Below are 17076 nucleotides of genomic sequence, written 5' to 3' on the forward strand. Positions count from 1 at the left end.
CTCCAAGGCTGGAGAGGACACACTTTTATCAGTGAAGCTGGGTGATCCAGCAAACCTGGAATGGATTTCTGCTAAGTAATTTGCTATTTCTAGTCAATGTTTTCAATCCTGGACCAGATCTATTCCAGGATTGCTGGATCACCCAGCTTCACTGATGAAAGTCCATTCTCTCCAGCCTTGGAGAGCTTTAATAAATCAGGCACTATGTAATGCAATGTATTTCCAAGTTATGTTGCCGCATTTATCACACAGGATTTTATTCTTTAACAAGTGAGTATAGCTTACACCTCCCATAGGGGGATTGGAAACCAAAGAAGTGGCTATAGCTCTGCATCTACAACCCCAATCAAAGCTTATTGTCCAAGGAGGTAGGATTCCTCTCTCCAGCCTTGCTAAATCTAAACTTTTTTTATTTAGGGTTATTCTTTTGCTATTATTGGGCTAGTATTCAGGGGTACAGCCACTAGAGGGGGCTTTTTCATTTGCAGTGCACAAACCTAGAGTCAGATGCTGAAGAATAAAGTTCATTGTCCTACAATGACCAACTGGAGAAAAGTTTTTTTAGGTTGAGTACAAAAGAAAAATCAGTTTGGGGTTGAAAACCTGAAATGTCCTCTCTTATATTAATTCTGCACTGTACACAATGTTGTTTTTTTGTTTCTTTATTTTGTATTCATTCAGTTACACAAAATAGTCATCCAAGATAAAAAGGGAGGAGAGGAAATCCAGACTAGAGGCTGTCAGAGGTTATATGGGGAAGGAGTGGGGGGTCAGCTTTAACCATCTCTTCATTAATAAAAACTCTGGACCATGTATTAAAATGTGGGCATTTGCAAAAGGGTTGTCCAAGTTATGGAAAGAACAGACATTGAGGGATCTCCTCTCCCATTGGGAGGGCAGCCCACAATATCAAATGTTACTTCCAGGGGAACCGAAGAATATAAAAGATTTAGGGCACCATTAGGCCCAGGAGGCTATGGTAAAATACAAATTCCTTTGTCTTTATTCTACTTCTCTCTCTGATGTCAGATATGAAGGCTTTAGTGCATTTTCTGACATTGAAACCTAAATAGCAAACCAAGGGATTCTTATTCTGCTTCAACACTCCATATATATATAAAAATATATATACACATCCATGACCTAAGAGGCAGATGTCTTATTTCCAGTATCCTGGATGCCAAGGCATAGCTGTGCCATGGCCAGGATCCATGGAGATGGGAGATGCCACATCTGGAGCAGACACAACTTTATTAAAATGTGGACAACCCTTTTGAGACAAGGTGTGAATAAAAGTTACCAGAACAATATTCAGGAGTCTCCTGCCCCTGTTCACTATCACTTTACAAAAGTGCAGTTGGCCCTCCTGTTGAACAGAATGGTATGATCCAAATGTCATCTTTCATGATCCAGTTGTGTAGTTTTTCATCCACTGTAAGGTTGTGTTGGACAATGTGAAGCTCTTGGTATCTTGTAATATTATACTTACTTTTCTTGAGATATTTCAGTACAGTGTTCAGTGGTGCTGTTACCTGTTGGTACCTGTAGCAGATGGAAGGTGGTGGCTTGGCTGAGGCGGATGGATTGATCTGGGTAGGAAGCTGAGTGATGAAGCTGTAGATGAGGTCACAGTACACCAGGAATTCATGGCAGGCAGGAAGGTGATGCAGAGCTCACATTTTGCCTTCCAAGATGAGAGTTTTGAGGTCAGTGGTGGAGTTGGCACACAGCACAGTATGTGACACTCGTCTCTTTTCCACCAGTGAGGCAACTGCCTCTCCCACCTCCAGGTGGCTGACGTAGCCAGGTCCCAGGCGTTCAGGAAACGCCACTCCCATGTTAATCTTAACCTGCAGAAATAAAAAAAAATACAGCCTCAGACAGGTGCCTGATCTACCTTAACCCATAGGTAAAACGAACATGGAACTCTGCCTGGTTCAATGAAGTGCTTTCCTCTATATGTTATTGAGCGTATGCTCCTATTTACTTGGTTGCCCCATGGATTAGCAAAGGTTGGGTAAGCGCTTGCCACTGGGGCTAGCTAGGGCTCAGGCTGGTAGTTATGGTCAGCTCAGTTTCTGCCAGCCCATGGCCTGATTTATTAAAGCGCTCCCAGGCTGGAGAGGATAGACTATCGGGTGAACCTAGGAGCTTCAGCAAACCTGAAATGGATTTGGTCCAGGATTAAAAATTTTGCAAACTAATAGGAAATGAGTTTGCTGGATCACCCAGGTTCTCCTATGAGAGTATCTTCTCCAGTCTTGGAAAGTTTTAAAAAATCAGGCCCATTGTGTGTGACACTCCCTGACCATGGCAAGGTGATCTTTGTTACCTATGGCAAGTCAGATCTATCTTTTATCCTCCTATAATACATTAGTAACATGCAATGGAATATGATTTATGTCCTTATGGCTCTGTAGGGCAACAAGAATCACCCCCCCCCCCCCCCCACACACACACACACACACACACACACACTTTGTACTACTTTTATTACTTTTCTTTTTAACAAAGCCTATAATGTGTTTCAAACCTCATTCAGTTTGCATGGAATATCGGGGTACTCCTCCCGCACCACCTGGGAAAAGGCTAAAGCTCCCGCTGCTCCTAAAGTCAGGAAACCCGTTCCGGGCATCAACAGACGTTCACCGGCGCCACCTGTGGTTGGAAGACACAATAACAAGAGGATGTAAAGCAGAGATCAGTACTGTACAGAATATATAAAAAATCATTTATCTGAAAATGTTAAGAGAAATTTGGAGGTAGCAAATCCAGATAATTAAAAAATTCTGGGTGCCTGGCGGTCATGTTAAACTAATAGTTACAAATAGTATTGAGCCAATGATCAAAAAAAGTAAGAAAATAAACATTTGTGATTTTACTGGCTGGGTGTCATTTTGAGTTAGTTATTTGGAATGTACAGAATTTAAAGGATCATACATGACAGCCAGACATGTAATGTTTTAGTGTCCATTATGTGCCCATAATGCCATTCTTTCTGTAGGTGTTCAACGAAAATATATATTTTTTTTGTTTTTTAAATGTTTGATATCTGACTTTCCTGCTGATGCAGTTGATTATATTTTGTCTAAGACACTAATTGTAATTGCAAGACACTAAATTAAAGCATGCTGGTGAGATGGTGACATGCAGGCATCTCCTACTTCCTACACGTCACGGTTTTCACCTTCCCTGGAGAATTTCTTTCCTCATATGAGAATTATTTCCAACAAAATTCTATAATGTTCTCAGTTCATGCCCTAAAGAAGCCTGTCGGCGAAACGCGTCAGTTTGAGACATTTGATTTACATATGGAACTAAATTAGATTTTCTTGTATAGACATTAGGCACCTTTCCCATGATATTTTAACTGAGAATGGCTTACCTATATTAAATGTAATGTGCTGAGACGTAATATGCCAGTTTGTTTTTTTTTGTTTGTTTTATATTAAAATACATGTCAGAACTGCCTATACATCCCAGCTTTTCCTGTCTTCTTTAATATTTAATTCTTGAACATCAGCACCAAACCTTTAAATTAAGGAGAAGGGTTAGGTGGTATTGTCTTTACAAAAGGCACTAACCTGAGATGAGTATTCAGAGGTGAAGTTAAAAATACATAGCTTCACATATCTGATTTACCCCTACATGAGCAGCGAGTGTAGACATAATATATTAATATAATGTGATTTATAACTGCTGTCTATTTATAGCTTTTAAAGCAGAACTAAAGGTAGTATAAAAACTGACTGTCAGGTCGGCTTTTATTACAGGATGGACTGTTCAGCAATGAAAGCTCCTATTCCCAGCATACTGTGCCAAGAGGAAGTACCTTTGATATAATTGAGGTTCTGGGTTTAACAAATAAGATGACCGAATGCACAGAACTGGTGCAAAAACCCAGAGAAGATTCAAGAATCCTGAAGTTCTGCTTCCTTCATTTACACTTGGCAAAGTAAAGTTCACTTTGCAGGAAAGACTTTAGGCCGGCTGTTATGTTTCTGCTCTCTTCTTTTTTTTTTTTTTCTCCTTCAAAGACCACCTGAGATTTCTGGGTAAGATCTGATTGGCTAATAAAGTTAAAACCGAAAGTCTCCCATGTGACAGAAACTGGTGAGTTAGCTTCCCACTTTGGAAGGTAAATCCCTCTGTCCATCTTGCCCCATCACACGCTCTTTTATCATCTCTCGTCCGGACTACTGTAACCTCCTCCTCTCTGGTATTCCACTAACTCAACTCTCTCCTCTACGATTTATTATGAATGCTGCAGCCAGACTCATCCATCCTTCCCACGGCTCCTCTTCTGCTGCATCTCTTTGCAGTTCTCTCCATTGGCTTCCATTTCACCTTAGAATCAAATTCAAACTCCAGTGCTTTGCCTTCAAATACTTCCACAGTTCTTGTCCCACTTACATTTCTGACCTGATAGATAAATACTCCAATGACCTACTAATGACTTCCTCACTCATAACCTCATCACACGCACGGCTCCAAGACTTTTCTAGAGCTGCCCCGACTCTCTGGAATGGTATTCCTCGTCCTATTCGGCTTGCACCTACTTTCTGCTCATTTAAGAGCCCTTAAACCCATATTTTCAAACTTGTCTATCTATCTTCTTTTGTGTTTTGAAACCCTCACTTATTACCCAGCATTCCATATCTCTCCTCCTTTTGTGTGTTACTTCCCTCACCTCCTGGATTGTAAGCTCTTCGGGGCAGGTCCTCTCCTCCTCCTGTGTTACTGTCTGTATCTGTCTGTCATTTGCAACCCCTATTTAATGTACAGCGCTGCGTAATATGTTGGCGCTATATAAATCCTGTTTAATAATATTAACCAGTGGTCCCTGTTTTTAGTTTGTAGTACAGACCTCTATACATAAATATTACTATTTACCTAATAAAACATGATATGCTAAACCTTTTATTTACCTGCTATAATATTGCATTTGCTATACTAAAAAACCCATAAATAGAAAAGTTCTAAAAAAAAGTTTCAGCAATCTCGTCTTAACCCACCACCTTCCATCTCATGCATTACAAAGGAAGTATAGTGTGTTTGCCTTGTATCTACTTCCTATCATTGGAAGAAATACAGACATCCAATCCAGATTCCAATATTCAAAGTTTGAATATGTCCAGTGATGGAGATTTGTCCCTGCTAATAAGAGGAATGGTGAACTCTAAGGACTCTACCTGTGATGAATGTGTATGTGCCATTGGGATTGTCCTTCACCAATGGGAAGAAGGCCTTCCAGGAGGTAAATGTGCTGAGGAGTAGAGTGTCCAGCACCTATGAAGAAGAAGAAGAGAGAGAAGACATGAAGCCAGATAACCATGGCTATCATAGTAAGTCTGGTAGAACAAAGACATACTGGTAAGTTCATCAAGTCCAACCAATAGGGAAATAAACATATCCCAGATATAAAACCCTATGGACAAACTTTGTCCAGAGGAAGGCAAAAAAAACCCTGGTACAATTTGCTCGAAGGGTAAGAAATTCCTTCCTGATTCCATGAGGCAAATAAACGATCCCAGGATCAGCAGTCCCTGTTATTTTTACTTTAAAGCTTTAATCCCCAGTTATATTGTTTGCTTCTAGAAATCATCCAGCTTTTTCCTAAAGCAATCTATAAAACTTACTGAAACTACTTCCCGAGGGAGCCGATTCCACATTTTGACAAAGCCTAAATACCGGTGGCAGATCCCCTTGTTAGGACCCTTCCTCCTCCTGGTTATACCTTTCACTTGCTCCATGTGTTGCTCTCTTCTTCAGTAATCATGGTACTAAAACCCATACAAGCTCTGTGTTGGTTGTGGAATGTACTCGGGGTTATCCACCTTCTTTCCTCCTACAGGGGGCAGTATTTGGGCCTGGGCATCTAATCACTGCATCCTTGGAGGAAGGGGAGACGGTCACATGGTTCCCTATACCCAGAAGTATGGGGCATTTTTTAGCACCCCTGTTGATTTAAGGAGGAACAAGGGAGCGCAAGGAAGGCAAATATCAGTGGGTGAGGAGAGACCTAAAAGAGAACCAGTCACTGCCCTGAATGGATAATGTGATATATTTTCTTTATTAGCAACCTGTACTGTGAGTGATATATGAAAACCTTCAACACTAATCTCTATCCTTCACTTTGATGTTACCTACATTAGAATTGTTCAGTATTACTAGGACATTTCTGAACCAACCAACCAACTAACAATGCCACAAGGGCTCCCAGCAATGTTTTCCTTTAAAGTGAACCTTAATAATTAGATTTAGCCAACCTGTTCATTTTTACAAGGCCACATCCCTAATATATTACAAAATAGAGGTCTGAGGGCTTCCCTTAAAAAATGGCACTTTTCAGGCCAATAAGTGCAAATTTTACAATTAAATATCAAACAACATAACTTTATACCATAAAAAACTTTTAACATAAAAACTCCTGTCGGGGCTACCCAATGATTGAACGGGGTGTACCCCTTTGATTGGGTAACCCGGACAGGAATTTTCTTGTAGTGTTTGTTGCACATTTTTAGTTTTTTTATGTTAATGTTTTTAATGGTATTTCATAAAGTGAACCTGTCAGAAATACAATTGCTTCTTTTTTTTTTTAAAGACAATTGTCTGTGATTGTCTAGGTGATGAAGCGACAGTGCAGATGTCCCACAACTTTGTATATATCTGTAAAGCCAGAATATTAAACTACTGAACAGGGACTATGCAGCAGGGCAGCAGAGAAGCCCACAGCACCCAATCAGATTTCATCTTTCTTATTAAACATGGAATCTTCATTTTTGAACTTTTACCTTTTTAGTTACTTTCATGGGCTACTTAAGGACCTGTACAACTCACCGATTTGTTTGCTCCAGGCAACAACTCTTTTTTATTATAAATCTGCTGAAAAGTTTTAACGATTACCAATCAATACATAGAAAATGGTTGCAGAAATGACATCTTATGTTATAGCGGACTATCGGCGCCGTACCCTTTGCAGCTCCTGAAGCGTCTGTGTGTGTGGCGGACCGCCTTGCCACCAGCTGAACCCCAGAGATGAAACCACATCGGTCACCTTGTCCACGCGTCTGGTCAGAGCGTCCGCTGCCTCCTGCGCCCCCTCCTTAGAACCTGAAAACAACCCAAACACAAAAGGTCACAAAGCCAGACACAGCCACGGGGCCCTGCCATCCCGCCAGCTCCAATCACAGACGAGCAGCGCACACCCTTCATCTTCTGGATCTGTGGAACAGATGTGGCGACACATCAAAACATGAAAGCTTGGAAGCTTAGGATTTGTCTCGTTCCCACGATCCTGGGATTAAACCTATGGAATTTCAGGTAGTAAATTCTACAATGACCAGGCTGATTATCAATAGATCAGGATTGGTCACATATGGGTGCAGATAGAACATTGGGCGCTGCCTCCGGTCATACTTTACCATGGTTCTATCATTTATAATCTATATGCAATGATGAGCAGATCCAGCGATCAAAACTGCACATTTTTGCTCTCTTGTTAACCCCTTTACCCCAAAGTTCTGGAATCTATTTTTTTATCATTTCTCCTAGATTGTAAGCTCTTCGGGGCAGGGTCCTCTCCCCTTCCTGTGTCACTGTCTGTATCTGTCTGTCATTTGCAACCCCTATTTAATGTACAGCGCTGTTTAATATGTTGGTGCTATATAAACCCTGTTTAATGACAATAATAATTTGTCATCCCAAATTTGCCCACGCTGACTCGGACAGCTAGATCTTAGCCAATGTCTGGGTGTAAAAAGATTAATTTTGCATAGTGACAGACCATCCCTGCTATAACTAACTTGAGGAGTTAAAGACAATTTTAAAACCATAACTCAAAAAAAAGTTGAGTAAATCTTTCCTGGAATCAATCAGATGCCAAATAACTGGGCTGTTATTAATAAATTGCGGGGGACACAGCCGGCTCCTAGCCAAGAATGGCGCCCGTTCATTCAGGAACCCAAATAGCGGCGCCTAAAAGTTTGCATCAGATTTTACCCTAAAGGGTCATTCTACACAAAATGGGAATAAACAATGGATTCACTAGATATTAAGGAATAAGGATTCACTTGTTATATTAAGCTGGCCTAGTCTTTGGCAATATGGTGATCGATTGTAAATTTCTAGATTTGCTGAAACTGTACTACAAAGACATAAAAATATGATTTTAAACAACTGCAAAGTGATTGGACCAGAGTTCCCCCAATTAAAAATATATTTAAAAAATTCCAAAATCAATAAATAGGTTTTCATCTATCAGGATCCCATGGGGCTGGAAACTTTCAATTATCCCAAAAATTGACCTTAGACTGTATTAAAGACATATGACTATGGTAGGGACATTAGATTGTGAGCTCCTTTGGACATTGTACAGTGCTAGATAATATGTTGGTGCTATGCAATAATAATAATAACAATTCTTGTTCTAGCCATCATACATTGACCACAAAGCACACACGATACGGTACAGTATATGCAACCCCCTTCTATCTCTTACCGACATCTCCCACCATGGTGTGCAGGTTATCTTTGTACTGTGATGGCACAAAATTCTTCAGCTTCTCCAGACGGGAATTCTCCCTTGAAATCACAGCTACCTGGAACCCTGCAACACAAAATCCCATAAATATGTATCAGGACAGCATCTTCTTCTGGGCTTGTCCCCGTCCCTTGCTGTCCATCTATATAATTGTCCAATATAAATGTTTCCATTATCATTTATTGCACCTTGTAAATGATTGTGACTGTTATATATAATAAATAGCATTTATGTGAATTAGGAAAGCAATCACCCCACCTATGCTTTCCCCTGGACCCAGTCACCCTCTGTCCTTACACCTTCCGTCCATTTGTATGATTGTTTCTAATGCACTTTATTGTGTCCTGTACATTTCTGTGGCCCTACATTGAAATGTTTGTGCATTATGACAGCTTCTATCTTCTCCGAACATCCATCACTCTATTCCTGTCCCTCTAGATATGCGGAAATGTCTGCTTTACCTGGCTCTTCTGCACTTTATTTCATGCAACATTTGTGAGAATCTTATTTCCTAATAATTCATATACAGGACAACTTATAAAAAAGTGAAATATACATCTGCACCTTTTCATTTAACCCCTTACATATCATGCTATAGGGAGCATTGCTTACATATAAATGCCTATGTGTGCACAAGTGGTTGTATTATCCTTTTTGCTGGTATTCGTGTTGTATTCATTGTGTATATTGTACACAAAGTGTTGCTGGATTAAAGAATGAATGGATGCAGAAGGGTAAACTTTGGCCATCAATCTGCCACCTGGGATGGGCTCATAGAAGGGAAACAAGATTTAGGGATCAGCCCTGCTGGCAATTTTCAGATTTGCGTCATTTTTTCAATTGGAGATAAAAATGACAAACCCAATTCCCAAATGTTACCTTTTTCCAGGAGACACTTGACAATCCCTGATCCAACGGTACCGGCTCCACCAAGAACCAAAACCAGCCTGTGTGAGTTGGACATATCGACCAGGCGAGACGTCTGCTATAGCTAGGTGAAGACTCAGGAGCCACAAAGCGATCAGTTAGAAATCAGCATTTCAGATCCAATATTAATAGCAAGCTCTATATGGTCCCTCCCCACAATCCCTCATACCTCCCCAACTGCTCCCCCCCAAAACCAACCAAATCCCACCCTCTGACCCATCCTTCTACTGACTCTACAGATGACTTGCAAAATGTCACTATGACAGTCACTTACAAAATGTGTTTAAGAATTAACTGAAAGCTTTTTGGAACAGAATCTTTACAGTCCTAAAAAAAATCAGCATGCTAGGGGTCTTTGGACTGTAAAATGTTTATATGAAAAATATGGGACATTTAAGACATGGAAAGGTGTGCTCTACATAATCCATTGCATGATAACAGATAATAAATATTTTATTGATGACCCCTGGGGAGCAAATAAGCAAAGTGATGGTGCATGCTGATTTTGTTGTCAGTGGTCGCCCTCTGCTGGACGGTCTTGTGTAGTGCAACACGTGTAAAGTCCATCATCATAAATTCTAGAGGGCAAAAAAAAAACAATATATTAGGGTGCTAAGAAGTGGGTCCTTGATACTTATAATGAGGGTAGGGATCAAGAAGACGTTAAATGTATACTCCCATCACTCCTGAAAAATCTGAAGAAAAGAAACAATATATATGTCAGATATACAAGAAATTCTATCTATCTAATTGAATCTAATCTATCTATCTATCTATCTATCTATCTATCTATCTATCTATCTATCTATCTATCTATCTATCTATCATTGTACTAGATTGTAAGCTTTTCGGGGCAGGGTCCTCTCCTACTGTATCACTGTCTGTATCTTTCTGTCATTTGCAACCCCTATTTAATGTACAGCGCTGCGTAATATGTTGGCGCTATATCAATTCTCTTTAATAATATTAATATTATTAATAATAATAATAATAATAATAATAATTGTAATACAAGTTATATACAGTATATAAGAGTTCCTGTGTCTATGATTTGCCTCTAGAGGGCAGCATCCCCTATATTCCTCTATAGAAATCATAAAGGTCTATGTCTGTGTGTTGGCATATAGGGATCATACATGAAATCTGGGATATAAATCCGGGTCTACATGGATGTTCATATCAACAGTGGTGGATTATTTGAACCCCATTTCCAAGATTTTAGAGAGAGGAGTTGAGTGACCCCGTATAGATTGAGAGGAAGATTGAATTATTGGAGCCCAGCCCTGTTGTACACATTGGGTCTGTGCAGGTCCAACTCACAAACATGGATGACGCTTTTTATGAAAGCCTTGTGATTAATCAAGTCTCATTTTATTTTTAATCTTGTCCTGGTGTGATAGCTGTGTGAACGGAGCCTATCGATTGGCTTCTCTTTCTCATGCTGAAGGTCTATATGTTCAAAGTCCAATAGGGGCCCGTGTTCAGATTTCCACCGGCCCGCAGCCTATGTCATAAAATCAATAATATGCGGCCTGCCAGCACTGTTGTGCACAGTATTAAAAATCACACGTACAAAAAAGTTATTTTATATTTCATTACAGTTGATCAACCTCCCTGCAGTTATCGACCCGCTAGTCGGCAGGCATAATCATCAGGACGGGAGTCCCCATGTGTGCAGAGGTAATCCCTCACGTCACCCTGGGGGGCGCATGCTTTGTGGGACCCACACAGACCAGACCCACACGAACCTTGAGTACGTGCTGAATGGTTGCCCCCCACACATTTTCACCTTACCAAATCTGGCACTCTATGCAAAAAGTTTGGACACCCCTGGTCTATATGGAGCACTAACATTTGGGGAGCGGTAACTTACCTGCTTGGGATTTTCTTTTCTTCTATGCCTTTTCCTTTAAAACCTGGAGATGTATCAGGGATCTGTAAAGAGTGATGGCAGCCAATCATATTCCAGCTCACCAGTGATACACTGTGTTGATTGGTTCCTGTAAAATAGCACAGCCTGTCAATTAGCATATCTCCGTGTTGTGTTATCCTGGCCACATGGTGACAATATGATTATTTTTATTGCGTGATCTCATCTTTTAGTGTTCAGTGGGAATAAATGATCATTGTGACATCTGATTGGTCATAGTCTTTAAAAGGGAACCAAGTGTGGAAAAATCAGCATCACATGACTAAGTCTTGTCCAATGAGGGGCACTGTGGGAGCTTCCCCTGAATTGGAGAACATGGGATATTTATTTCATTATTTTTTATTACTATCATGTATGTAGTATTGGCATGTTACACAGAAACTAAAGGAATCCAAAGACATGTCACTGAGTGTCCCTCGGAGGTGGTCACAACTTAAGGTACCTACTGCAGTCAAAGTCTAAAGCTCCTGTAGTAAAATGTCAATTTGTGTGTGTGGGGGAGGGAGGGTTGTGGGGAGGATTACCATGTTTTTGAGAACTGGGAGGAAACTGGAGTACAACCCACATACAACCTTCACAATCTTAGGGGGAACATACAAACTCCATGCAGATATCACCCTAGTCAGACTATATAGCAATAATATAGGGTAACAATGCCATTTGTCCAGACTTAAAGTGTCACCTAAGTGAAAAACAAAACAAATTATTTAATGATACAGTCCTTCCTTTTTCAATTACTCCCTATAAATCCCTTCTATCTTTCTAGAGATCTGCACATCCTTTATGGCCGTGGCTACATTTCATGCTCCCTTTAGAATGCCGTCCTTTGTAGCCACCTATTGTATTGTAGAGAGCTGAGACTACAACAATGGCCACACCCATCCATCATACAAAATGCAAGGAACCATGGGAAATGTAGTTTTCTTAGAAGCCAGACGTGCTGCCATCTAGTGTTCAGCCAGAAATAGTAAAAACCACCAGCACCACCACCACTGCATAAATGAACCTTTTTCAAAGTAAGAATACATTATATATATATATATATATATATATATATATATATTACTCATATATGATTGTGTGTCTGTTTCTCTTTATTAGGGCGGGTGTAACCTGTATCCTGTTTTATTTATTGACATGATAGGGTCTCTTTAATATGGCAGCAGACAGTACAGCAGGGGACGGATTACATCCTCATTCTGTGTTTATAAAATTGGAAGTAGCTGAGTATGAATGACACCGCAATAATAAACACAACTTTGCGTGACAAGACTTTACATCACGTGACTTAGTGGCACTTAATTCTAGATGATCGGCGCATGCGCAGTGCCGCTGTGTATGCCCTCAAACGCTGTGAACGCCAGCCACTGGTCTATCTGCCAATCACCGCACCGGGACCAATCAGCTGAGGGGGCAGGGCCGCACTAGGAAGTGAGTTCGGGATGGTGGCAGGTGAGTGGGGTTATCAACCCCGGGGAGAGACAGAAGAGTGGGGGAGAGCACTGACACTCAGCAAAGCGAGAGAGAGAGAGCACTGACACTCAGCAAAGCGAGAGAGAGAGAGCACTGACACTCAGCAAAGCGAGAGAGAGAGAGCACTGACACTCAGGGGAGAGAGAGAGAGCACTGACCCTCAGCAGAGAGAGAGAGCACTGACCCTCAGCAGAGAGAGAGCACTGACACTCAGCAGGGAGAGAGAGAGCACTGACACTCAGCACAGAGGAAGAGAGAGCACTGACCCTCAGCAGAGAGAGAGAGAGAGCACTGACACTCAGCAGAGAGAGAGAGCACTGACACTCAGCAGAGAGAGAGGGAAGGAGAGAGAGCACTGTCACTCAGCAGAGAAGGAGAGACAGAGCACTGACACTCAGCAGAAGGCGGGAGACAGAACGCACACTGACACTTGGCAGCCCCTAATTTTCTCTGATAGTTTGAGCAGCCAATAGTCATAAAGAATGCAGTCCTGGGTGGGGTGAGTGGTGACAAGGGAGGGGCTTGTACCTGGTTATGAAGTTGACTCTATAGATCTGATTTTCCTGTAACATTACCCTGGTTAGGTGTCCCCATTAGCAATGTTCCTCTGGTGTCACAGCCTTTTGTACATTACCTTGGGGTAGGGGTCCCTGGCATTGCCCCCCCTCTTCTCATTGGTTAATTTCTGCCTCTATCCCCCCCCCCCAGGATGAGTGTGGACTCCCTCGTGGCTCAGTACCAGGATTGGCTCCTTAATGCCTCCTCTCAGGGAGATGTGGCCCCATGCAGTGACACCAAGCTGATGGACATGGTAAGGCGGAGTATCCTGGAGGAGCCGGACCTGCACATCGCCCTCCACAATGACGCCTTCTTATTGATCGCCAGCGGCTTCCGCGACCAATCAGATCTTCTCTCTGCCCTGAGTCGTATGGCCAATGCCTTCCAGACCCTGGAGGAGGCAGCGCTCCGTCTATATATCACTCCATGGAGGAAAGAGTTCCACACCATCAAGGTGAGATCACCTACCGGTCTACACCCCGGTAATCTGATTGGCTGGTTTGGGTACAATCAGGTTTCTTGTTTACTAGATTGAATTTTGGTTGCGGTTTTTCTATTATTCCCTTTTTGCCATGTGTGGGCCCATGACCCATATTACAGTTTACCGGGCAGAGGATATCGATATCCTCTCTTAATTATAAATACACCCCATAGGGCGAAAAGACAAACATAAAATACACCCATCCCCAAATCACACTTATTTAGGATTTTCCTGGGGTCATGTGACCTATCATATCCTTATATGGGTATGTTGACCTGCTGATGTCAGTGATGGGAACTCCCCTTACTTTGGGGGTTTTCCTCTTCAAAGCTGTTGTGTATCTAGGACAGGAAGTGAAGGAAAATCTCCCAGACAGAATGTCATCATTAAATTGGAGTTTATTTTTCCTAACTTTGCCCCCACTAGTTTTTTTTGGATAATTTGATATCACCTGACCCCTATGGCAGTACATTAAATCTCCGTTGTCTCTCTACAGACCTATTCAGGCCATTATGTTCACATCTTGGAGCCGGCGTTCACTCAACATGGAGTTTTTCAGGCCCTCAGCAAACTGGGGTACGAACCCCAGGAGGGCGGTACTTGCCTATCTTTGAAGGTTCCACTTTCGGCTCAATCACTGTGTACGGCAGCCCTGGGGTTCTTGGCTGCACAGATGGAGTGCCGCATACTGGCTGACATTGCCCTGTGCTCCGGCCCAGAGCTGGTGAACGGAGCTGACTTGATCCAGGAGAGGAAGACCTGGAGAGGAGAAGCTGCGTGTATGGAGAGGCTGCAGAAACTGATCCAGGAAGGAAGCCGGGTCTCCAAATGTCCTCCAAGTTTGAGAGTTTATAGGTGCAACGATGTGAACGGATTTGGTGAATTGTACAGACCCAAATTCTGTGATTGGTGCCACGAAACCTGGGATCAGCACGTGTATGGGAGGTGTAGAGATAAAAGGGAGCAGCTCGTGTCCCTTAAGACACCGGAGGATCTCCTCCCGCATGGCAAGCACTTGTTACACAGGACACAGAGTGAATGTGGCATGCATGACTGTGTGTACACCGATAATTCTTTGGAGCAGCGCTGTGCTGAGTGTCAGCTCTTCCATAGCTCTTCCTGCCCAGTTTTATCAAAATGTAAGAGCTCCGGCCATATGGTCACTCAGCTGACTCCGACCAAGAAGCAGGAAGCCATGATAGAGGAACAGGGCAGGAAATACAAGCTGCACATCTGCTTGCAGCCAGGACAGTTGCCCCATTACCGCTGTTCTCAGTGCAGGGAACTTCATTACATAAATTGCAAGCAGCTGGAGCGGTGCCGAAGCCAAAACCACAGTGCCAAAATGATCATGTTGGAGAAGGACCAGCAGCTGTGGCTACGTCGGAGTCTTATGGACCTGACCCAGCTGTGTGTAGACAAAGCCAAAGAGCGGGGAAGTGCAGTCTGATTCCCATTTGTGGCCAGGGGGGGGTTTTATCACACAAGGGCATTTCTCTATATCAGGATGCCAACTGTCAATGCCAGCCTGTCATGAAGGGGGGGGGGGACCCAAACCTGCTGCTAGTATGAGATGCTTCCAGGTACTCACAACAGCACCCAAAATCCTATCTCGGGCCACTCTGACACTTCTGGGTTGTGTTGCACATTTCTGTTGGTCTGTTTTTATATTAGGCATCCTTACTAGCCAATAGGAATGTGTGGAAGCTGAAAAATAGTTCTATCTGGAAGTGTTTAAAACATAACAATGCCACAATGTCCACAAAAGTTTTTTCCCTCTCCTCCTATCCTAATGACAGGGTCTCTTTGAAGGTGCAACCATTTAAGCTGTGGTCCTCATCCAGCTTCACTGATTACCATCTTGTTCTGCTGGAGCATTCAGCTCAGCTTCACCCCTGTCTTTGCAGTGAAGCTTCATCCCAGGATCTCCTTGCAAGCGGAGGAGCCGCATGAACCCGCTGTCCTCAGAGTCAGGTCCTTACACTCTGGTAACACCGGACTGAAATCTAGATGGGGAAATCTGCACTGGCTACAAGGAAGGGGTTTTTCCAACTACATGTCGGAAGTGTAAACTCATTAAATGGTGCCAATATTTCTCTCTGGTTTTATTTGTGCAAATTATTGTATTTGAATTGAAGATTAGCTCTGTGTTAACCCTTTCATATCCTGATAACTCTGTGTGCAATCTGCTTATTAGGGAACTTGGTAGCAGTGATCCAACTTGTAATGCCAATTCAAACAAAAAAAAAAAGTAAACCGAGTTCCTTGGTAATGGCAACAACCATAAAGTTGTTATCAGAACTTCTAATTTGCATATGTGTTCCTGGTCAGCAGTTCAGGGTGTTAAAACCACAGCAGTATTCTCCCCAGATATTTTAAAAGCTGGGTGGGAAGAAGCTGTAGGTGGGTAGCAGCCGCTGTAATGTGACCCAATGTTCAGTAAGCACCCAGAAACAGCCGGGTGGTGCCAGGCTGATCTTGTACCAGGGGGAACACTGCACAGGATCAGAGTGACAAACAGACATCTATTGCATTCAGATAGATCATGAATATTTACATTTAAAGCTGAACACCAGGAAGAAATTAAAACTGTTCTTGGAGTGGGGATCTCCCTGCACCGTGGAGATAGAAGAGAGAGGAGGAAGAGAGAGAAGGTAAGCAGTAGTGCTTTTTTTCTTTTGCTCTAGATCAGTGTTACTCAACCTTAACATAAAGAGGGGAACCCTTGAAATAACTTTCAGGTCTTCAAGGAACCTCTTTTATAATTACTATATACACAAGAATACATTAGCATGGTGGTCAGAATGTCATCCTTACAGATAGCCAAAAAGATCATTGGTATCTGTTAAACTGACACAAGAGGCACAAAAAAATCAAGGAACCTCTAGCAACCTCTGGAGGAACCCTGGGTGAGAAACACTGCTCTGAACCCAAACAGCATTTAACCCTGGTAGTGTGGGGGAAGTCCCCAGTGTTGGAATTCATCTTTAAAGGAATTATTCATTAAATGTGTGGCATGCGATTGCCCTCCTTCTTTTGAAGGCAATAGATGCTTGTTATTGGGTTTTTTTCAGCTTTAGACTAACAATTCTTTCTCTACCATGTTGGTATTCATTCAATTAATGATTTCCTTCAACACCTAGAAACTTAGTGACATCATTATAA

General features: G+C 42.2%; 2 protein-coding genes across 2 annotated transcripts; one reads left to right on the forward strand and one right to left on the reverse strand.

Annotated features, from left to right (window-relative positions):
- Positions 1-646: 646 nt before the first annotated feature.
- Positions 647-9600, reverse strand: LOC140338404 (uncharacterized). The gene is made up of 6 exons (XM_072422615.1): positions 9422-9600; positions 8501-8608; positions 6974-7113; positions 5193-5289; positions 2534-2658; positions 647-1850 (listed from the first exon to the last, which is right to left on the reverse strand). The coding sequence occupies exons 1-6, from the start codon at positions 9504-9506 to the stop codon at positions 1674-1676; spliced, it is 732 nt and encodes a 243-aa protein (XP_072278716.1). The 5' UTR covers positions 9507-9600; the 3' UTR covers positions 647-1673.
- A 3121-nt stretch (positions 9601-12721) lies between these two features.
- Positions 12722-16167, forward strand: SPATA2L (spermatogenesis associated 2 like). Its single transcript, XM_072422612.1, has 3 exons — positions 12722-12851; positions 13581-13884; positions 14408-16167. Exons 2-3 carry the CDS (start codon positions 13582-13584, stop codon positions 15359-15361), a joined length of 1257 nt encoding a protein of 418 aa, XP_072278713.1. The 5' UTR covers positions 12722-12851; position 13581; the 3' UTR covers positions 15362-16167.
- Positions 16168-17076: the final 909 nt, after the last annotated feature.

Source organism: Pyxicephalus adspersus, chromosome 9 (assembly GCF_032062135.1).
Source record: "Pyxicephalus adspersus chromosome 9, UCB_Pads_2.0, whole genome shotgun sequence".
In the NCBI taxonomy this organism is placed as follows: domain Eukaryota; kingdom Metazoa; phylum Chordata; class Amphibia; order Anura; family Pyxicephalidae; genus Pyxicephalus; species Pyxicephalus adspersus.

Coding starts and splice junctions, on each gene's coding strand:
- SPATA2L (XM_072422612.1), top strand. CDS start 13,582: ATGAGTGTGGACTCCCTCGTGGCTCAGTACCAGGATTGGCTCCTTAAT. Junction 13,885..14,407: donor AAGAGTTCCACACCATCAAG/GTGAGATCACCT, acceptor GTCTCTCTACAG/ACCTATTCAGGCCATTATGT.
- LOC140338404 (XM_072422615.1), bottom strand. CDS start 9,506: ATGTCCAACTCACACAGGCTGGTTTTGGTTCTTGGTGGAGCCGGTACC. Junction 5,290..6,973: donor CGCTTCAGGAGCTGCAAAGG/GTACGGCGCCGA, acceptor TCTTCTTCATAG/GTGCTGGACACTCTACTCCT. Junction 2,659..5,192: donor CACATACACATTCATCACAG/GTAGAGTCCTTA, acceptor TTCCAACCACAG/GTGGCGCCGGTGAACGTCTG.